At 42.9% G+C, this 24,467-nt stretch overlaps 1 protein-coding gene across 1 annotated transcript in view; it reads left to right on the top strand.

Annotated features, from left to right (window-relative positions):
• Positions 1-18,332: 18,332 nt before the first annotated feature.
• LOC114790843 (contactin-associated protein-like 5) overlaps positions 18,333-24,467 on the top strand; it is a 44,720-nt gene continuing 38,585 nt past the window's right edge. Inside the window, exon 1 of the mRNA XM_028981239.1 lies at positions 18,333-18,684. Coding sequence (XP_028837072.1) covers positions 18,600-18,684 — 85 coding nt within the window. The 5' untranslated portion in view covers positions 18,333-18,599. The remainder of the gene's footprint in view (positions 18,685-24,467) is intronic.

Below are 24,467 nucleotides of genomic sequence, written 5' to 3'. Positions count from 1 at the left end.
TGATATGCATCATCACACACCCTCTGTTGCCATTAAAAAGTGACAGTCGCAATTTGCTATAGGGCCACAACATTGATTTGCACCTGTAATAAGACAATTTATGTTTCTTTCCTTCCGCTGAAAAAGTTAAATGCTGGTTTCAGACAAATAGGTCAATGACTGAATTAGAATCTTCACTCCTGTGAAATACATGTTGTATTTATGGCACAGGAAATACTAAAGGCTACAGAAAAAAAAAAAATTTGATTGCATTCAGATAAATTTTTAGAAGGCTCCCTGCAACATAATATGGTAGGTAGCACATGGGTAATAGCTGTAGTGTAGTAAAGAGACTAGTTTAACACCTTAATAAAAGCATCCTCATTTTTTTTTTCCGTCAGATTAGTTTGTTTATTGGTTGAATTTTACAGGCTTTAGGTCACATTAAAGCATGCAAAGCTACTGAACCCTGGTACATTGTACTGGTCTGTCATTGCATTAAAACTACTGACAGATGACATGAAGAACATAGATTATGGCTGGAATGGTGCCTGACAAGGGGTGGGACATATGAGAGAGCAAGTATGTTCAGATCTTGAGGCTGATGTGTTGAGAGCAGGACAACTGGCAAGTATGATGATCTTCATGACTTTAGCATGGGTTAGATGTTCATGCCCAGTGACTAGGTCTTCTGCAAACACAGCAAGTCTTCCTACCAGCGAAAGGGTCATGGGCGGCCAAGATGAAAGGAGTTTATCCAGGTCCATCTGCTCTGATCCCACATAAGGGCTGTTGACCCTTAATACTGGTCATGACAGAAAGGTGTCACAACACATGGTGCATCACAGCTTGGTACAAATGAATCATATGAAGCTGAACTCACAGAGTGCTTGTAATGCACACATAGGCATTACGGAAGGATAAATCACTAGTCTGTACAGGAAATCTTCAGAAATGATGAAAATTTCAGAATTGAAGTGGACGAGGAAGGTTCCATATGTCTGGAGGTCAGGCCATCAGTGGCATCACTGTTTATTTCCAGTGACGTGCTGTTGGCAAACATTCTCTGGCTGCCAGTTTCATTCTCACTGAGATGGGTATCAGTTGTGTCTCCCCACATGGCCCTTTCCATCGCCTTCTCCGCTTGACCAGATCAATCTCCAAAGGCACGCGAAATGTAACCTGGCTTCTATTACCTCAGCTCATCCCTCCTCCTGCTCTTAACACTCAGCAGCTGTTTTCACCAAAATCACTGGGTGGACGAAACTTGTGTGAAATTTGTAATGTTATTTTCCACCATGAAGAGAGAGAAATAATAAAGTTTCAGACACATTGAGACCAGAAATCAATGACCAGTATAATCTTTTCAGCTCATGGCATGCGATCTTATCATATATTTGATGAATCAGACAGTGGAGTGATTCCATACTACCAGAGATGCCTTCAGATAACCTTCCTTTAAACGATCCCAGTCTGCATGAAGTAGGACAAAAACAGCCTCAGCTTCATTTTAAATGGTTAATTATTATACGGTTTTCCTGCTAAATCTACATTTTACAATTAGCCACTGACAACACTCTTAAAATGTAAAATGGGGCAAAATTAGTTGGCAGCAGGTGACTCCCATCTTCAACAAGCGATACCCAGCATGCACCAGAGTTGTCTGCATGACTTCTGGGTATGCTGCCAGTGGTTGAATAATTGTTACAGAAGAATCCTATTTCCCTCGAGCCAATACAGTGATTCTTGTTTTCTCTCTATTTTGCCGAGTGCCTGAAATTTGTTAATTTATTGAAAGGCTTCTAATTGACTGTTACTTTAGGGAAAAAATGTGGTGGATGATTTATGGTACATGGGGCATTTTTAGAAAGGAGCCCATCTGAGACCCTCAAAGCTAAACTGCAGGGAATTTTTTTTTTTCTGAATTTGTTTGTGATGAATTAAAATATTAAAAATGTGTGTAAAATTACATCTACCACTGGTAATTACGCCATATACAATGGCCTGGGGAAACATCGTTTGTTCCCATGGAAAATGGCTTTCATTTAACAGTCCATTGAGGAAATGTAGTTCCTGCCACAAAAAGGAATGAACTGAATGTCCCTCCTTAAAATAAATAAAAGACTTTTCATTTTTAGTATCTCACAAACACAAACGTCAGAGGCAAACCACGGCTGAGGCTGCACTCAGTTGCAATCAAGGTCACAGCATCGCAGCGCAATACGTCAGTGAACGTTGCACCGGCGTTTCAACCGACTTCCCCTTCTGGAGTGTCCGAGGCGGTGTGACAGGGCGGCCCTTTCAAAACCGCCCGGTCGCAGGTGTTATTATTCATTGGAAGCTCAGAGGACTTCTCTTGTTCAAGAACCTGCTGTAGGCTGGCGGGGCTGAATGATGATGTCATTATAAAAAGTATGTCATCGCATCCTCCCCTCTCTCGCTCGGTAAACAAGCGTCTCTTTGAGCGGCGTCGCACTTCTTCCTACACGTAATGTAGGACGCTGTCTTCCCGTAATGTAATTGCTCCTCGCTCCAAATAAAACAACCTTGACAAACACGCTCGCTTTGTGACATTTAATTTACTGCGGCTTATGGCGACCTTGTCCACATTTTACAGTGCATTTTTACGGCGCGCCTTTGCCGAGCCCCTAATAGGGCGCCCATTTTGGGCCGGTCGGTCAGCAGCAGTGAGAAAATAAGGAGGGGCTTTGCTGATGCAACCCATTCGCCAACGGATCACCCCGGGGCCTTCTATCTCCATAAGCATGCATCTGATCTGTCTCTGCGGTCAGGTTTTCTTGACCTCGTGTCCTCCCAGCGGTACCCACAACCCACTTCTGAATAGTTCTGCCTGAGACTCATTACCACACAGCAGCACTGGGGAAAATCACGCAGCACGCTCTCAAAATGGATAAGGTCCTTTTCCAACTAGAATTTTTCATTTCTATTATTTCAGTGTGGAAGGGTGGCAGGGGGTGGGGTGACAAAGACTTCTCATTTAATGTCTCGGTCTCCTTGAGTGCAGACGGCCTTAAATGAGGCTATGCTATTTGAATTGTTCGAAAACTCAACTCCTGCCGATGAGGATTTTCCACCAGAAGGGTAGCAAATGCTTCTCAGTAAGTGGAAATTAATTTGGAGGAAAATGTCAAAAAATGTTTCCAATTAGGAAAAACAGAACCGAGTCTTCAGTAAGCCCATTTAATCAAGCGGCGTCAGAGAAGCAACCAGGGTTGTCTTTGTATCATTTGTTACATGTTATGTAGACTAATTGCATTTGACACAATCAGTTTATTTCAATTCAATTTCATTTTGACCAGGTTACGGCTAACCAGCATAGGCCTTTAAAGACTGTAGTGCAAATGTGGCTATACCATTTTCTCTAAGTGGAATTCCTTGTTTTTCTAAAGTGACATATTAAAGTTTCCCAACATGGAAACCCAAAACGTATGACCTTTTCATTTTAATTCTGTTCCGCTGCATCCCATCGAACATGTCTCTCGCTTTTTCTCCCCGTGAACTCAGCAAAGACAACTGCAGTGCAAATGGAGGCTTCGTTTTATGGCAGTGTCATGGAAATGTCATGGTACCTTCAGACGTGATCTGTGCTTCATCTAAAGCTGCAAATGACGGGACATCTATTTAGCTACAGCTAGAATTTTTCTTTTGTATCTATAGTTAGCCTGAAGATAGAAGGAATGATAATTGAATCCCCCCTATGAATACAAGTTTCCCCAGCCTATATTGTGATGCTAATTACACATTTAATATTCCCTTTAAATCTTTCTCAGAAAGCTGTGGGGCCATTTATAAAACAGCAGGTAACAGTCAGAGGGTATATGCAGCTACACGTGAAAAGAACAAAGTTAAACAGTGTAGAAAAGTGGAAAAAAAACTCTGATTGTTAATGACTGATGCTGATGGTCTAGCTCACTGGGTAAGCACTCACATGATTAATTCTCACTGAATCGGTTAGAAAACTAATTATTTTTTTACGTTTGCTGACCGGTCAATGTGAAATTCACACTTTTATTCAGACCTCGTTGCTGCAAAAACACTGCCAGTCCAGCTCATCAGAAATGACATGCCGAAGCACGGCCAATGCACCCAATCAACTCCTGCACTTGTTGGACAGGGAGATGGAGTCCAGGCGAGAGGTGAAGTGAAATGGAGGAGTGAGGTCACAGGGACTGGCTGGGGACGCGGTGGGTGGTGTGCAGCGCCGCGTCGGCGAGAACCCTCACCGGGGCATCATTTACAGTTTAAACTGATGGAAGCAATCTAGCCGCAATATCCTTCTGATCACTCCAGAGCAGGAGAGGGTCTTTGGCTGCGGCTCGCGGGTTGTTCGGGCGGGTGGGCGGGCTGGGGGGACCAAGAGACGCTGAACTGTGAGACGGGTGAGGCCCGTCACGGCTCAGCAGACCTGAACCCCCGACTGCAGGCTGCGGCGGGGAGACGGAACAGGGCAGCAATCCCCCTGACTGGCAGAACGGACACGGAGGAGCCGCCATCATCAGCGTCGGGGAGGGAGGGCGAGACCCTTTGAGAAGCTCGAGGAACTGCATCGCGGGCTGCCTCACGCTGTGTGAAGGTCAAGCGCGGCGCTCTCCCCTGCCTGCCCGCCGGGCCGGCGTGCGGCGGCTGCTTTATATTCACGCGGCTCTTCCAATCCAGATGACTGTCAAAGACCCCGCGCGACACTTAAAAATGAGCGTGTAATTCTATTAGCTGCTCCTGACCGCACGCAGGAAAGGGGAACTAATCTCAGAGCATGCCGACACGACTCTGGGGAATTCAATGTTCCTTTTCTGTTTGTCTTAGAAAGTAAAGCGGCAAACAGCGGTGAGAGGGTGCTGGGCGGGGCGAGATCCTCCATCGCCGACTGGTCCACTGGTCTCCAGAAGAGAAATGTCTCAACCCTCTTGCAGAACTTTCAAAAGCTGTTGACCAACAAAAACTACAAGAAGCTACAAGACGTTTTCGCTCTAACCTGATCTGACAAACCAGCCAAAAAGTCACTACTGGAAACTGATCTGTCAGGCTCCCTCGCCCTGACTCCGCAATAAGGTCCCGTGCTCTTATTGGCTGTAGCCCATCTGTGACACAGATTTCTAGTCGTGGTCTGCAACAAGTCAGCATCTTTGACCAAATTCACACGTAGCAACTTCTGATCAGTATGCCAATTTGCCTCAGATCAGGTTTAAGTTGTGTAGTCTGAACAAGGCTTTACGGCTTCTGTTTTAATAATTGCGTCATACGGAGCTCATCGGGAGATAAAACCAATAGCGCCCGAGCTTTGTAATAGCAGGATTTGCATGACATTTCCGTTTCTGACGTTCCGTCTCCTGTAATAACTGGTTTTCAGCTGGAATCAGGCCACTTGCGATAGCCGTCATCCATCTCTGTGCTTCCTTGCGGCGAGGAATTACATGCTGACATGGTATCAGCTGCTCTTATCAAATTGTCATGTCAGGATTTTTGTTCGATGCTCTTTCTGGGGGACCACCTAGCTGCTGTGCTGCAAGCAGTCAGGACGCTGATTTGTCCACCCTTACCAACAAATTTGGACAATGCTTGGCTAATGAGCAAATTAAACATGCACCGTGCTGAGAGTGGCACACCGCGATCTTTCACCGCCACCCGGCTGACGTCTGTAATGGACAGTGTAGGGAGGGAGTCTCTGGGTAATGGAGTGGGATGAGGTTGGCATTGCAGTGGGTGCAGGGTGGCGGCTGGGTGAGTGATGGGGCCGGGTAATGGCACCTGCTCTGGGCACCGCGGGACGCCCAAGGATCCTCTCCATTTCCATTAAACACAATGGCCTGGGGACAAAACCTGCCATATCTATAAAGAGAATGTTTTAGGAGCCAAGGTGACTCACATCCCTCTTCATTTTCCCTCCCAAAAATGACGAAAGCTGGACATTTATTTATTTATTTTATTTTATTTTATTCACAGGTGTGGGTATTTACCACTAAAGCGCGTGTAGTTAACTATACCCCGAGGGCCCCGCCGTCTTGTTTGTCCTGGTTGCATTCAACAAGGCTGTGTCTGATAGCAGCTGTTCTGCACAAAAAAAAAAAAAGAAGAGAATTCTGCTGCAACGTTTGCTAGGGTGACAAACACATTTGTTTTTCGACAAACACTGAACAAGAAGGATTAGTGTTTGTGTAAGCTAGCAGCATGAAAATCAATAAAAATGCAAATAAATATCATGTTGCTGCACAGAGGATCAAAGAATGCGGTCAGTAATATTTTTGTGTGTGTTTAAAGTTGAAATGTTTTTATTTTACTAAACCAGCATTTAATTTCACTGTGCTGCAATGAATCACCTGAGGTCTGAGGTTGGGCTCAGAAATTAAATCTTTTACCAACCGCTCCTGTATAAATCATCAAAAAAAAAAAAAAATGGAACAGTCCATGATATGATTAATGTAATTTCATGAGCACATTGCAATTACATTAAGTCAGAATTAAGAACAGTTAATTTATGATGCAGTTAGTCTTCCTATGCAATAAATCAGTTTGCCATTCATCTACTTTGTTCAGTTATGCACAGACAAGCATGAAACGTGGCCTAAGCTAAATCACGCTGCACATGTGGCTCTATGGCAAAGCAGGAAGTCACACCGAATGACAGCAGGGTCTCTGGAATCAGCTGCATCCCTCTCTGCCTGGACTGGGCAGGTCTGGGGCAATGTGAATCCCTGATAAGGATGTGCAGTTGCACTTTTGGGAAATCCTCCCACATTCTTGCAGGAAATCTGTCATTGGTGCTCAAATGTTATAAGCAAGTTGCTTTTGTGAGGCTTCCAAAATGATCCCTCTACCTTCCTTCCACTTCCTACTGAAGTATTCATGGAGACATGATAACAAATATCAGATGGACCCATCAATGGGATCCTGCTTCAAAGTGATACTGGTATAATGGAAAGGCTGGGTGATAAAGGGAGAATTAATTGTCCATTCATCTCGGCAAACCTGCTTGAACTTCAAATAAGACATTAAAGGGTCCCATTCACAGCCGTGTGGCTGCTGTAACATTCAATAAAGGCTTCTGATGCACCAGTACCAGAAAAAACTATGCAGCCGCCTCAACACAATTTGCTCTGAAATTAGGTTCACATTTTTAACCAAGTGTCCCTTCTAACAGGCGCCTAACATGCAATACAAAATCTGTTTACCTAAAAATTACAGCCATGCTTAAGCACGAAATTACCACAATCACCAGGAGCAGTGCCAGCCACCAACTACAGCAATTACTGCCCCCGACAGCGGTGGGCTTCTCAGCGGGGGTAAGCATGGGCCTGGAAACATGGTTGATTTGTATAATGCATGTAGCAGTGGGAAGATTCTGTTGCTTAATGAAGGGAGCAGTACAACGTGGCCAATGAAAAGCACAAATTGTTACTTTTCTGCCCCTTCCCCATAGGCTGTGACTAGAGTTAAATAATTCTACATTAGCTGAGATTGGGAAATTTCAGCTTGCTCTTATTTATTCAGATCCTTTGTGGCAGAAACAAAAATCCTTCAGCATTTTAATATTTTGCCCTTTAGCATCACCTGTTGGACTATCTGCTGTGGCTGGTTAAACCTCAGTTGTCCATATCAGGGCCACAAATACAAGTTTATACCAACACATGGCCACACCGGTTAATGGTGTGGTTAATAGTTGTGAGTTCCGGTTGGGTTCTCCGGTTTCCACCCACCATCCAAAGGCATGCACTCTAGACAGATAAGCATCTTATATTGTCCATTGGTGTGAGTCTCTGCTCAGTGCCCAATGTCCCAGGGTTGGCTTAGGAGTAAGCAGTGGATAGTGAGAGAGTGACCAATGTATGCCTGATACAATAACAGTGAAAAAGGCACCTATCAGAGGCCGGTATGTAAAAGTGAAAGTGAAGTGATGGTCATTGTGAAACGCTGCAGCACAGCACATGGTGAAAATGAAATGTGTCCTCTGCTTTTAAACATCACCCTTAGTGAGTAGTGGGCAGGCATGACAGGCGCCCGGGGAGCAGTGTGTGGAGACGGTGCTTCGCTTTAGTGGCACCTCAGTGGAACCTTGGCAGTTCAGGATCCGAACCGACAACATTCCGATAACGGGTCCGTTTCCTTATCCGCTAGGCCACCACTGCCCTATATTGGCCACTATGGTCAATATATCAGTCCATTCCTAACCTTTCTAAGAAATGATGGGACTAAAGCAAAAGAGCCAGCAAGGGGAAAGACATTTTAATGGCAGCATCTGCCTGTGGCATTTCCTGTGTGGGCTGCATGGTAATACAGGATAGCTATGAGCTACTGTCATCTCACCGACAGGTCACATAATAGCGCTATTGACAAACCTTCTGGGCTTCCCTCTAACAAAGTCCGCCGGCGTGGCGCTGGCTGTCAGAGCAGCCCTGTTCTGTAAACATGTTTAATGAAGTAAGATGACCTGCTTTTGTTGGGGAGCAGAGGGAGAGATTTTGACAAAAGGCCCTTTAATCAAAAGCTGGATGTTATGATGCTGGTCTTAATAAAAAGGCGCAACCATAAAATGCACACTGGGTGGCCTGAACACCCACACACACACACACACACACACACACAATGTACAATGACTGACACACACCTCAAGGGCTACACTAGAGAATGACGTGTTCGTTCGCCATGTAGCTTGTCACCTTGGCGAAATTCATCAATATTGTATGGAAGCTGTTAGAAGAGCGTCGGACCTCAGAAGCGGAAATCCTCCTGAGAGGAGGCACATAAATATGCACTGGCTAAACAGCGGCACATGGCCAGCGTTGAGAAACAGAGCATATAACTTCATTAAATGGGCTAAATTATGCGCAGGGCGAGGCCCTGATCCCTGACTGTTTCACCTTCTGTCCGACAAAAAAAAAAAAATTGAGGCTGAAGATGCTACGCTATTCATTTAGAGGTGCCATTAAGCGTGTGCGGGATCCTAATTAAGCACCACGGCGCACCAGCACACTGTATGCATTTCGCATCCGTTTCCACAGCTTTGCGTGGCTCGTGGGCTCTTAACATATCCCGTGGTAATGGATTTATAATGGCCAAATGTAAGGGGAAATAATAAATGAGTACATATAATGCTGAGATCACTAATGAAAGCTGCTAATGAGCAGTCGCTTGCCGTACCACTCGGCCGTTTGTGAAGTCCCCCACAAAAACGCATTCCTATAGCCCAAGTGTATATATATCAGACACACACACACACACACATATGTGTGTGTGTGTGTGTGTGTGTGTGTATATATATATATATATATATACACATACACACATACATCCAAAAAAAGTGTTCCTTAGTGAGTCTCAACACAGTGACTTGGGCTATAGAAATGCGTTTTTGTATATAGTATTTGTATATAGTTTTTGCATATATGTATATATTTCTCCAGGAATACAAGATGGGATTTTTTTCCAAGCAGTATAAAAAAATCCAAAAAGTTTGATGTGATGGATGCATGATTCATGTATAGGATTATAAATATAGCACATCGCAGTGAAATGTGTCTGTCATGGTCATTTTTAACCGGAGTTGAAGGAAGAAAAAAAGAGGTTGCAAATTTACCTTGATGCTTATGTTTCCAAAAAAAAAAATACATGTAAAACGTGCGTGCTGTGTCTCTGTACCCTTGTCAGCTGAAACTGCTATTACGCTTTGCCATCGGTGATACTTAAAGTAATTAGTCACCCTGCTCATTGTTGCTTCTCAACCGGAGTTTTTTTTAGGAGATGTTCAGAGGCTGTGTGTGGCGGCTCGGCGTTCTCTCAAAGCAGATGTTGTTTCCAAGAGCCAACCAGCCACCCTACTGTGAACCACAGTGTGTTAAGAAGGAAACTGGCAGAGTATAACCTCACACACACTCTGATACATACACACACAGAGTTTAGATTAGGTTACTGGGGGAAAAAAATAAAATTAATGCAGGCAGCCATGGTGCTGGAAGACGTCTGCACATCAATGGTGGCAACTCATGAATAATTTCACAGACAGAAGCTGCATTTCAGTTCCAGAATCATCTCTTTTGACCAAATATGTTAACACACACACACGCACACACACACACACACACACACACACACACACACACAGACAGACACACACACACGCACGCACGCACGCACACACACACACACACACACACTAACTCTCACTAACACACTCACTGTCAGGAAACCATACATTCCACACTTGGTTCAAAGGTGCCCGACGCCATACCAGGTTATTGGGTACAAGAGAACTCACTTTGGGCAGGGCACCAACCAAGCACAGATGCATTAAAACTATCAGTACAATGAAATACAAATTTTTACAATCAGTCAAAATTTATAGAAAGTGCACAATGTATAAATTAGGATCAGGTGAAAACAGTGTACATAAAGATGCAAAATACCAAGTTCTCCAACACCATTCCAATCCTAAATTCCCTCCACTGGTTTCCTCTAGCTGTTCTCAACAGATTAAAAGTGCTGACACTTGCATAGAAAGAGTCTAGCACCCTCGTACTTCAAACTGCACCTAGCCCACTCTGATCCGCCATTGACATTCACTGGGTGTCTTCAAACAAAGACTGAAGACCTGCCTCTTTTAAAGTTCTTAGATTAGCCGTTTCAGTCCTTAATTTATATACAGTACTGTGCAAAAGTTTAAGTAAGTAGTACTTCCCAAAAGTTACTCTTTAAAGAGACTTAAAGTGTGTCACACTTTGAAATACATCAAAATATTATTTCATTACTAAAAAGTGGCAATAAATGAATATGATTTTAGAGAAACTTCTGATATCTAGAAATGTATTTTGCAATCTGTGGGTTTGTCTCTCCCAACTCTGCAAACAATAAATGATTTCCTAACAACAAAGGTCTACAGATGGAAAACAATATTGTATTTCTGCTCTTAATATACATCATATACATTCACCATCATCTTTTAGATTGAATAATAAAAATAAGGAATTTCTGCAAGAAAAGTAAATATTTCATAGGATGTTTATTTCATTTGATTTTTTGCTGTATACATTAAAAAACTCTTGAAGCTGTTGCACTGTAGTAATTGCAGACAGAGTGTTAGACAGATGGTATTCTTGGTAAACCTAAGCTTCAATTATAGCCTCGCTCTGGATAATGGTGTCTGGCAAATGCTGTAAATATACATTACAGGCCAAAAGTTTGGACACACCTTCTCATTCAATGTGTTTTCTTTATTTTCATGACCATTTACATGGGTAGATTCTGACTGAAGGCATCAGAACTATGAAAGAACACATGTGGAGTTATGTACTTAACAAAAAAAGGTGAAACAACTGAAAACATGTTTTATATTCTAGTTTCTTCAAAATAGCCGCCCTTTGCTCTGATTACTGCTTGCACACTCTTGGCATTCTCTCGATGAGCCTTTGCCTTCACTCTGCGGTCCAGCTCACCCCAAACCATCTCGATTGGGTTCAGGTCCGGTGACTGTGGAGGTCAGGTCTCCACTTTTTGTTAAGTACATAACTCCACATGTGTTCATTCATAGTTTTGATGCCATCAGTGAGAATCTACCAATGTAAATGGTCATGAAAATAAAGAAAACACATTGAATGAGAAGATGTGTCCAAACTTTTGGCCTGTACTGTATATTTACAGCATTTGGCCTGTACTGTATACAGTAGGCCCTCTTAGTGAACTGAGACAACGATCCTCTAAGACCGTGGTGCAGCACATCCTAGCCTGTTTGGTGCCCTGGGTGAACACCCCTTCTGCCCCTCCAACATGCACACACACAGAAATGGGGAATAGATGACTGATCAGTGCCCATGCAATTTCAAAAATGTGCTGGCATGATGTTGAGGCAGCATGGGTGTGCTTGCAAAAAAAAAAGCGGTCTGTGATACCGCTCAGGACAACTGCCCATGTCGCCCATATGGTTTGTGACAAACCAACATGAGAGCTGCCAGGAGTGCAACAGGAAGAATAGACTACCTTTCAAATATAAAAATGACTTGTTAAATTCAAATAGATTCATTATCAGTACTATTGTATGTGCAAACTAAGTATGCTTTTTTAATTGCCTCAGACATCGCTTTTTATAAAATATGGGAGATTCCATCTGAAGTAATCCCAATGTGCACTATTTGAGGGCTAATGGAAACTCATCAGAGGTGCTTCCCAGTGCCTGAGCAGATGCCCTAATTTAGAGCTGTCATGTGAACATGTGAGAGGGCCGGTGCCAACCTTTCAGACAGCGTTCTCCAAAGAGAGTGGCCAATGATCCATGACTGATTTATTGCGCCCTTAGCCCCAGTTTCTCGCCGTTGATGCCATTGATCTTTCTGCCTCCCTCACTTTTTTAATCCCACCAGTAATCCCTGAGTAATGCTGCCATGCACACACACACACACACACACACACACACACACACTGCGAGTAAAGCACACACAAGGACTCCCACACGCACGTGGCACATATAGAACACACCCGCATGTACGCACACTCTTACAGGCACTCTGACAATATCTATGACAGAATGTCAGCCAATTGTCAATATCTGTCTGTGCATGGGACTGAGGGGAGTCTATCAGGTTTCAGAGTAAAACTACCTCGGTAAGGCATTTAAGTTCTTCCTGTCGATAAGTGCACACACATTGTGATTAACACTTCAGCCAGGTTGTCCTGGTTATGCTACTTGGCCCAATGCGGCATTGTGACATTTTTAACACACCATGTCAACTGGAAGCATCCTAATTTTCTGTCTTTTCTCAGGCTGTCCTGGGACCCGTCAAACAGCCCTGTGTGCAGAAATCAAAAGGGATCTTCACAGTTGACCACAGACTCATCCCACATCATCAGACTTCAGCCTGGAGAGTCCATGCTCAAAAGTACTATAAATACCCACACTGTACTTCACACAAAACTGTGATCAGTGTCTGGCAGCCAAACTCACTTCAGTACCATCTCCTGAAATGTTCCATTCATTCTGTCTGGTTTTTGGGGTGGTTTTCTTTTTTTCATGGTTGAGAAATATCAACTAAAAGGGGTCTGCTAAAGTCCAGTGAAAAATTTTGTTTGGGATTTTGGAGCATGAAAAAAAAAGATCTGAACAGTTGTGTAAATACAGAGCTCTTTGCAATGGTTGGTAGAAGGTATAACAGAAGGTGGAGTAACTAAATATACAGATATATCAACTTACTGAAGGCCAGGCTCACAATTTCTGTGCCAGTTCATCCCAAATGGGGTTGAGGTTAGGGCAGGCCAGTCAAGTTTTTCCCTCCATTGCCCGCATCATGTTCAAAATACTGATGTTTCCCTAAAAAGCCAAGGAAGGGTCAACACCATCCTACCTCAGCTCTCTCATCACTCCTTGCTTTGCTCTTCGATCCTCTGAGAACTGCTTGACTGGTACCTCCATCTCTCAAGATACTATAGGAAAGCATTCATCTAGCCCCTTCTCTGTCTTGGCTCATAAGTGATGGAATGAACTTCGACTAGATGTTTGAACAGCTGCTTCAAAGATCCTTAAAGGCAGTCTAAAACGTTCCATTTTGGGAAACACTAGAATTAAAAACTGCTCCTAAATATTGAAGTCATTAAAGTGATATTTTTAAACTAATGGTATTTACAGATCTGTATTTACATATTTCAATCATGGAAATTATGAAGTGAAAGTGTCATTTGTTATTGTGATACAAAGCTAGTGTCCACAGGGGCATGTCCTTTGAAATCTGATTGGCCACCCCATCTGACCCCACCAATAAGATTTTTTTTAATTAGAATACCATTTCAATATATGATGCCTCTTGGTGTGAGTAAACAGTTGCTTGCAATATTTAGTGTTTAATGATTTTGTCATGGTTGGGTATTCCAGATCCACGATTTTATCATGACCTGTCTTCCCCTGATTCCTGATTGTGTGCACCTGTCCCTGATTGTTATATGTTGTGAATTAATTCCCATTTTGCATAAGTCAGATGTGCATAAGTTAAGTAAGTTGTGTAGAGTTAGCACGCATGCCCTGAACATGTCCAGCAGGGTTTTTAGACTTGTCTGGGGGATTAACATGTGTCGCATCAGCCTCCCCCCAATCTGCACATGTGCAATCTTCACAATACTCTCAGCCCAACAAAAAAGGTCCCAAAATACTCCTGTAAACACAAACATATCACATGGTGCACCCAACCAAATTAGACCTATTTAACTCATCACCCCTGGTGAGCAGTGGGCAGCCATGAAAGGCACATGGGGAGCAGTGTGCGGGGATAGTACCTTGCTCGAGGGGACCTCAGTGACATCTTTGCGGTACGGGATTTGAAACAACAACCCCAATACGCTTCTCCAAGGTGTTGCCGTTGTCTACAATATTTTGGTAGTATTGCCCTTCACTTTTTGTAAGCGTCACCCAAACATTGAAAACCAGCCCAACTTCATTAACCCTCCTCCGCTTAACATCAGTGGCGCAGTACAGTAAGGTCAGAGTACAGTAACATTTTCCCAGCATCCACCAAAATCTAACTCACCTTCCTGACTGCCACACAGAAGCGTGATTAATCACTCCATCGATCGCGTTTCCTCTGATCCACATTCCAGTGGCAGTGTTCTGCACGCCACTTCATGCAATGTCTGCCACTGAACTTGTGAGGATGTGAGACTTTAGTGCAGCTGCTCAGCCATGGAGACCCATTCCATGAAACTCCCACCTCATTATTGCCAGTGGAAGTTTGGAAACACTCATCTATGGAATCAGCAGAGCGTTGGTGACTTTTACACACCATGGACCAGCCATTCACCCTCCTCTGTGACTTTAAGTGTTCTTTTGCTTCATGTGAGAGTGAACATTGTTCCTAAATGCTCAAATCTTACCACAATAATGTACTGGAAGTCACTGAGCTCGTAGGAGCATTTCCTTTCATAAATGTGAGGTAGTACGGTGTTCAGTTTCATATGCCGGTGAAAATGGGTATAACTGATACACCTAAATGCAATAATTAAGAAGCAATCAAACCACGTGACCATTGTTCTAAAGTCTATTATTTCTTCTTTTCAGCAAACTGATATGATTAGAGGAATGGAATGTTGGCAGTCATGGCCTAGTGGGTAATAATCAAAAGGTTGTGGGTTAAAATCCTGAACCGCCAAGGTGCTACTGAGGTCCCCTTGAGCAAAACTACTGGCAAAACTACATATTTCCCCTTTCACACATTACATTTCAAAGAACTTGGTTAGTCTGAGATTTAAAGAGGAAATAATGTTTTCATTAATATTTTATTGCGAATTTCATGTTAATGTTACATTTTACCATACAATTAAATATTCACAAGTTTGGGATTACCTGTGTATTATGACCAGGGCACATAAACATTTACATTTATGGCATTTAGCAGATGGTTTTGTTCCTGTAATAGCAAAACATATTCAGAATCTACAGTCTGTTCACATTCCATTTTACAATGCAGCATTTGGGATGCATTATCTTTTTTAAATCCATGACAATTCTTTTAGAATAAATCTGCTGTGATATAAAAACACAATCTGCTTTGTGCACCCACATGTGGATGTGGCTGCCAGTCACTAATAAATAATATTCATGTTGATATTTATTTCAGATGTGACAAAACTACTTGACAGATTCACCACCTACAAATATTCCAAAAGACCAAAATTATGTATATGGCTGTTTCACATATGAATTTCAAAGTTGTGTTGTATATGTATTCTAAATGTATTTAATTATGTTCTATTTTAATGCTATTTTTAGGTACTGGAACAGAATACATAACTGAATATTTTTATATCAGTATATTGAACCTCCGCAGCTCATTTTGCGCATCAGTATTTTGCCCAGCCCTACACTGTACAACCCTGCTCCTGACACACATTGCTCCCACACCAGACACAATTAACCTAATATATGGTGGTGCAGTCAATGCTATGGATTCCTGTGCTTTTCTAAGATGAAGGCTGTGAAATGGTAAATCTTCACAGCACATTGTGTTTATACTGCATTTATGTTCATAATTCACATACATATCAAGTTTAGTTTCTAGATTATCCATAAATTACTCACAGCTACATACTATTCCTGAATCCAGAGAAAGTGTTATGTCATGTGTGTGTGTGTTAGTCACTCTCTCTGACAATAGTCCAGTGTTCATTATCACGGCAAGTTGTTAGCAATGTCCATTGGTTACTGGTCTTTAAAACCGTCACTTAACAGATACAAGATCCAGTGGCACCAAGCTCACCTGAGAAAGAGCCAAGTATACAGCGACCTGGTCATCAAAGTATCAAGTGCTTTAATCTTTCATGAGCCTAGAAACCAAGAATATAAAAAAAACAAACAAAAAAAGAAGAAATTTAATACAGAGTAAGCAATTAATAAGTAACGTGTCATCATTTATTCATGAGCTTTCCTCCTTTTTCTTTGTGTGCAGCTTCACCGTTGCTGGAATGTGAGGTCCTTTTGCTCTTTTTGAAGCAATGTGCTGAATAGATGAAAGGCTAACTACACTCTTTTATAAAGGAACACATGCTAAGCTTCAATACACCTAGTTTAAAAAAAATCTGAAACAACAATTGAATCACCGCTCACCTTATCATATTTAAAACGTGTGAAATGAAGTGAAATTCAAGCGGCACCAAGGCGGTGTAATGAATTGGGAGCCTAAAATACATTATCAATGTTCCTGAATGGGCGGTTTGTCATTAGGAGATATGAAGAGTGACACATGAGTTTGAGGAATGTGGGCGCCAAATTAATAGGGTTTGATTTAAAAGCCAGGCTGCTCAATTGGAGCGCGGCGTGGTGGGCTGCTAAAAAAGGATTACTGGGGAAATTGATCTGTACAAAGAAGGCTATAATGCACTGAAAATAAGAAGCCACAGCCATATAAAAATGCAAAATAAATAATCTTTTGGAAGTAGTGCAAATTGTCTTTGTTGTAGTTGGATGGGATTCTTGGTCCTCATGGTACCCACACTTGTGGAATGTGGAATAACTACAACCATGTATTATTTCTCGTGGTACTCTGACTTGCTGAGGTTAAGGAGAATATGCCTGCCGCTGTGATTTGATTCCATATAGTTTGAGTGATAGATCATATCACTCTATCCCAACGACCTTTTGGATTAAGGCCTTAAACCTGGGATCTGGATTATTATAATCCGCTCTCCCAACACATGCCATTGTAGCATTTTTGACCTCTCCAAGAACACAGATTAAATGGCTATGCAGTTTAAAGCTGCATTTAGTTAAATGCATTTGACTGTTTTCATCTAATGAAAATTTTCATTTTATGAGCGGCAGGCTTCAAGGCTAAAATGTCCAGTATTTTTTTATGTTAGCATTTTGACATTATGTACTGTGTGGTTAATACCTATATCAGTAATAATACATTCACTACTAATAATGCTTTTGTCCTCTTCTGATGGGAGAATTGGATGAAGACTCTGCAAATACTGGCTCTCAATGCCAATGCAGCGCTAAAATGAGAGATCCACATCTGAAGAGCCTTGTTCGGATGACCTCTGTACCGCGTTGTCGCCGCCCAGTGGACAACTCAGTTGAGCCCATCGGAACCCATCCAGGTCCAACTCGTGTCCCCAGCACACTGCTCCCAAATCTCACAGCCATTAGTGCGTCAACCAGGCCGGAATATTTATAACTGAAAGTAGCCCAGATGCTCGCGGTAGATCGTTAGTAAATGTCAACTTTTTAACGAAAGAAAGCGGCTCAGTGTCACGACTGCCCACGTTGGAGCAGGTGACTGTAAGGGCGTGGTCTGGCCTCGGAAATTCATCTTCAGTAAGGCCGACCAGACCGTCACGTCAAACGTTTACAGTCTGATTGCATCAGTCTGATTGAAATTAAAACGCGGAGCTCAAGGAGACAAGAGACCGTAAATCGGCGTCAGGTAAAGGCGGTAAAACAACAATATGTGTTTTTTTTTTTTCCTTTTTTACATATAAAGAAACCGGGAAATGTAGAAAATAATAGATTTTGCAGGAGCAAACGGGTAATGGTCACTTCACGCCGTGCGCAACGGGGTCTCCATTTGTCCGTGGCGCAGGGTGACCATTACGCTCCTCGTAATCCGACATTCTGCGTTTCTCTACCTCATATCTGCGCCTTCGTAGCACCCACGACCGTTTCCTTTAAGGATAATCTCAACATGTTTAACAGGTGAATGTTGGAATCGTCCGCACTGTTCCTTTAAAACTGTGGGGTGGGGGGGAGTGGGGGTGCTGAAAAGGCGCTGTTGGACATCCAGCCTCTCTCTCTCTCTCTCTCTCTCTCTCTCTCTCTCTCTCTCTCTCTCTCTCTCTCTCTCTCTCTCTCTCTCTCTGTGTGCATGCACCGCTGTCACCGCCTGCGCCCGCCAGCCCACATGTGCAGCATTCCCAACTTGGGACGCGAGCGCGCGTCACGTTCCGGGGACCCGCAGCTCCCACTGACTGTTCCGAAATGAGTACACGCTGCTTATAACCGACCACGGAACCTGCGTGGGACTGAGAGCGGCCGGGATCCGCGCAGCTGGAGTTATTTTCCGCAGGCTGAGGATACGGAGCGCGCTTGGATAACGCTGTGTTCGCGCGTGTGTGCGCGTGTGCGTTCGTGGGAGCGCAAGATGGAATCGCGCGGCGTCCCCTGGCTCCCTGCGTTCGTCGTGACCGTGCTGTCCGCGTCGGGCTCCGCGCTGGCGGCCAACAGCAGTGAGTAGTGAAACTTTCGCCTTTTCTCGCCTCCCTGAATACGCATCAGGTCAGTGGTGTCGGTTCCACTGCACATCATCTGACCTCCCGCCCCAACACGGTGTACAGTACGGTGTACAGTACACTCTACTATACTTTATAACGCGCGTCGACGTGTGAAATCTATATCTGATGCATTTAAATCCATAAAAAGAAAAATGTGTCCGACCTTTACTCGAGCAATTCCATTTAAGTTGAATTAATTTGCATATGCAGCGGAAATCAACGAGTTGTGCGAATGTAATGTTCATCATTCATTCACCTCATAATAAGACATCATCTCATAATAAGTGCGTGCGGGCTCATGGTGGCTAAAATACGCGCAGGTCCAGACAGGAATCCTGGACTCGGAGTGACCTTAACACGCACGGAATGAGTGCAGGATCCACGCAGTAAACACCATCAATCACACAAAGTTTAATTAGCCGCGGGAACGGCGTGAATAAGGCCCGTTTCCTTTTTATAAATTAATGTCATTTTAAATGCTATTAATTAATAAATTGGCGTCCCTTGAATAGGAAATAATAACAATATTAAGTAACGTTGTGGAAAGGTTACGTTTGTAACGTTTGAAGGCTGCAGGGATGAAGGGAGCGAGCTGTCACAGGTCGGACGGGGCAGCATTACCCCCACACAGTCGCTAGGGTACAGTGTTTTCCCGCGCCCACGTCCACGCATTTCCCCCGACGTGGACGGGGCGGCCAGGTCTTCACTTCAGCAGCCTTCCTGCTGATTTCTGGCTGGCTGTGAAAAACGGGTCTCCATAGAGCTAAACAGCACATTCACCATACGACTAGATAGAAGATGATATCAACAACAACAACATTTATTTCTTATATAGCCCAAAATCACATACAGTATGTCTCAATGGGCTTGGGGGGATATCACTGTTTTATATATATATCACACACACACACACACACACACACGCACACATGCATACATACAAATATATATATTCACTTGCAAGATAGCAAAAAACAGTGAAGACAGACCAAAATCCCAATCTGCAGCCATTGTGCTCATCCATTCATCCTGCAATGCGTGCTTTGAGGGCCGAAAAGTGGATCTGTGTTCTTTCTTTGTTTCTTTCTTTCTTTTTTTCTGTGCATTTAGTTCTGGGCCCAGACGTCAGACACGCGCTGGCTTAATTCGTGACAGTGTGTCTTGAGAAATGTAGCAAAAGATCAAAGACTTCTTTGAATGTTTAATTATGCATCTTCCCTTTCCTCGTTTCGCTCAAGTTTGCACATGAATGACTTCACCAGAGCTTGTACCCTTTAATTGTTCCATTTTATCCAGTTAATATTACACTCCATACACGTGGTAAGCACCATGAATTACTGTCTCATAACTGCGCTATGAATTTCCTGCGTGAAGGGCTTTAAAACATAATCAGATGCTATTAATCCAGTTCAGTTCGCAGCTCTTCTCTGTCCCTCTGCACATTATGCATTGACAGTAAAGATTGTCATGATTGCCTCTTCCAGTGATTGAAGAGCATAATTGTGTATGTAAGAAAATACACACATATATGTGTGTGCGTGTGTGTGTGTGTGTGTGTGTGTGTGTGTGTATATATATATATATATATAAAACACTAGGCCCTGAGTAAAAATGATTATCCTTTCATGTGCTGGGCTTTTGAAAGCTCTCCCTTTAACCATCGCCAGACAAGCAGGAATCTGATGGACGGACAGGCTGGCGAGGAAGGCAGTTATTGTTTTTGTTTTTACGTATGCCAGTGAAATTGAAAGCGAGGGTGAGATCTCGAATGTAAAGTACACTTAACATAATGAGAATCAGATCTCCCTATACAAAAAAAATTTGTTTAGTCAGTGGCCTAGATTATTTTTTTTTTTTAATCTTTCTGCCTGATTGAGAACACCTTTAATATGCTTCAGATCAGTCAGTCTGATTGGATAATAGTTAGAGCCAATTAAAGATGTTGATCTGAAAGTAGAGCCCATCACACATTGCTTATGCAGTCGCTGGAAAAGTGGCACCAATCCGTGTATATAACACTTGCTCAAAATATAAAAATTAAAATACAATAAGGTGTTGGGGAAGAGGCAACATGCACTTAATTTTTCATAATCATCACCTTAGATCTACTGCATCAACTATTTCCATACTGGAATATGAATGCCAGAATGGTGAGTTCAGCGAACTGATGAGAGAGCATCAACAACCACATTCAAAAGATGAGTACAAGAAAGAGAAACATGTGCTGTTACAGGTACACCATGCAGGATGCCAAATGATGGATGGAGATGGAGATAAGCACTGAGCGATAGTCTGAAGTGACAGAGATTAGAAACTCCTGATTCTACCTTGTTCAGATCACTCCACTGAAGCATTGCTGTACACTACAGAATTAGCCGCAGTGCAGGAATTCCATGACAAACTTTGTGGACGTGTTGTTAAGACATTTGGTGGAGCAGTACGGGCTGAGATTAAAATCATAGCAACATTTGTGTCTGTATCACAACATTCAACAGTCAATAAAAAACAGTGCATATTGAATAAACGTATTTAAATTAAGATGAATAAATATGTATACTTTATATGCCAAAAAACAGCAATATAGTGGTATACCTGCATGTATATGAACTGGTCATTTGCAGTATTCACTATTGATGCATCATTTGTCGGATTTGCACAGTATTGCATTGGTGTAGTTTACAGTGATTTAGTTATGGAATATGTCCGCATGTCATATGCAGATGTCATGACTGTATTGTGCTCAACTCTGACAGACTGGATCACTGGATAAGAGCATTTCAAATATTGTCCTTATTGAAGGCAGCGTATCATGACAATATTGTATCATGGGCCCCAATGTACAACCTCACAGTTCTCCAGCCATTACAGCTGCGGATGCCAGGAACACTCTAAGCTGTCCTGAAAACCACATCGAGGGCCATTCTCTAACTCAAAGCAGATGCATGCTAACACTGTAACCTCGCATTCACAGCAGCACAGTCACTTTATTCTTTTATTGTCACTCTAATGGTTTAAAAGCAGCCTAAGATGTACAGTAGTCAGGGTCATAAAACTCCTGAAGGCATGGTATCGGCTTCCTTTGATGAAGGTGCATTAGGCTCTTTTCATACTGAAATAGGAGTATGTGACTCAGCCTCCCCCAGCTCCATACATCTCAGACTACAAAAACCGAGCCGAGGAGCGTTGTGCTGTGTTTTATTCATTCCCAAGATTCACCCTGTTGTCACCAATGCTTGCGGACAGGATGAAGCTGTTTCTTTCTTTCTTCCTTCCTCGACTCTGATCATTAGTCCCTATTTTAAACACAACATCTTGTAAACAAATCTCTTTGCTTCAGATGGTGCAGGCTGGGGTCATGCTATATTTGTTGCTTATTCGGGGAGACGGCGCACATTAAAGGCATCGGGGATAAATAAAAAAAATAAAATGTGTGCAGTGGCTCCCTAATGCCTCCCACAGAAAGAGAAAAATGGCTGTCACTATATTTATCCTCATATGTAGAAATAGTTTTTTACTTTCTTAAACATTAAAGCACAAGACACAATTCTCTTGTACAGGTCGTATTTCCAAATTGCTGCCGTCACATGTTCGATGTTCGGGTGCGTGTTAAGTGGATTGCGAGTTTCTAACTTGCTCTGTGTGATCAGCACTGGGACATTTACGGTTTCATTGGTTTCAGCTAGTATCTTCTCGTCTTGCTTGTTTAGAATTATTTGAAAAATCTTTTTTCTCTTTTTCTGATAATACTCCTTATCCACAGTTGTGCCAGGACAATGGCTGATAGGAGCATGTTGCCAGTGGCTTTATAGCAAGAATTCTGACTGAATTTGTCTATAGTGAACATGACCCACATAACTAAATACTAAATAGCTCAATGTTTTCTGATTCTTTAATGACAGTGGCTGCATTTGGGCAAAACGATTTGTGCATTAGCTCTGAAAATGGCTACCATTGGCTACATTTGCAGGATAAGAAGGGAAACCCCACGTGTGTTGATATGGTCACCATTTGATATTTAATAATGGCAACCGGATTCTGACACAGTTTGCAGTGTGCTGTCGTCAGATTAGTCCATTTTTAAACAGTTACGGTAGTTTACCTGACCATGCATGACCGATGCGTCGGCACTGCACATGTGCAGTAGTCTATACTGTTAAGGTGTTGAACCTCAGTACATGTTATACATTGCTGCACTTGATCATTTGAAAAACTCTAGTTCTAGCTCTTATGTAGTGCTGTGAAAAGTTCTTCAAATTATTAGCTCATCTTATCTCAGTATTTGGCATTCCTTCTAAGTCAAGCCCAAATCTTGCATATCTTTTAGTTACCTCCTGGACCTCAGGCGTAAATAGAAAATGTATTGCGCTTATATCGCCTGTGACTCACAGTAAGAGCAGCGGTTCTCTTACTCTCTATTGCAGTGGGAGTATTTTAATGGACTGACTCAGCCAGGCCTCCCTCTCGCTGTATATGAATGTATAAGAGGGCCGTGCTACCTCTATGTGGTGCAGAGATCTGTTTTGACCCTCGTCCTGTCTGGGAGGGTTCAAGAGCAGAACTGTCAGCACAGGTTAGAAGGAAGAACCACAGCCTGCGTCTGAGTGTGTGATACATCTCCCTCCCCCGCACCTTCTCAGGACTTTACTCAGGCTGTGCTCAGAATATATTGGCTAAAGCAGCGCTGGACATGTCTGCCAAGTTTTCTGTCTCACCTTCAGCCCAAACTGCTTTTTTTCAGGGCTCATTTGTGGGACCGTGGCCTTGTTAATCAATGTATTTAACGAGGAGTTGTCATGAGGGCTCTGCATGAGACTAAACACGAAGAGCAAACTGTGTTTTTAGATTTAATCCTGGCATTATTATGCATTCTCATTGTGATTGGGTTTCATTTGGACCTCATTTAATTGGATGATTTTGCCATCACATCAGTTGCATGTGTGAACACAGCGTTCCATAATGTTCACACTTGTCCGAGATACAATCACAACATGAGCCAGACTGTCTCTGGAGGATCTCATGCAAGTTTGACGTATGAACAATAAAATAAATTACAAGTACACATTATGAGGGGTATGGTGGCTTTGTCACAATGGTACTGAAAATTTGTCAGAGCCAGAGTCCGGGGCCACACTAGCCAACATAGTGACCGCTGGAGAGGGGACAGAAGCAGTGGAACTGGAGACAAGGGGACATGGAGTGAGCACAGAGGAGAGAGGCTGGAGGTAAGGGGCAATGGGAGCTGTGGGAGATGGAGAGCCCGGTGCAGCAGGGGTAACGGGGACAATGGAAAGGAACGTATAGCTTGGGATTACTGGGGCAGGAGAAAACACAAAGGCAGCAGGCTTGAGAAGCGTTTGTGGGCGTGGGTCAGATCCAGGGGCGTCGGGAGTATCAGAGGCTGATTCAGGCAAGGGTCAATGATCAAAAAAGGCAAGAGCCATAGGTTTCGTGAGTAAGCCAGCATCAATGTGAAGAAAAACAACAAGGAGCAAGCGGTGTTCAAGATGGCTGCCCTCTTCTTATACTGCCTCGGCTGTCTGCATACCCCCTGTTGGCCGGGTGGACGGGTCACCGTGGCAGTATTATAATATTTGTGATTAGCCTTTAAATTTGACTTTTATGTTCATAATTATTCATATCAACTTAGTAACTGTATTGCGATATCATCACCTAGCCCAAATTTATAACAAATGTAAAACTTTGCAGCTTTGCATATAATTACAGTTTTTTTTTTTTTT

Source organism: Denticeps clupeoides, chromosome 5 (genome assembly GCF_900700375.1).
Source record: "Denticeps clupeoides chromosome 5, fDenClu1.1, whole genome shotgun sequence".
NCBI classification, from domain to species: domain Eukaryota; kingdom Metazoa; phylum Chordata; class Actinopteri; order Clupeiformes; family Denticipitidae; genus Denticeps; species Denticeps clupeoides.
Note: the sequence above shows the minus strand (reverse complement) of the source record. Positions and strands in the feature narration are given on the sequence as shown.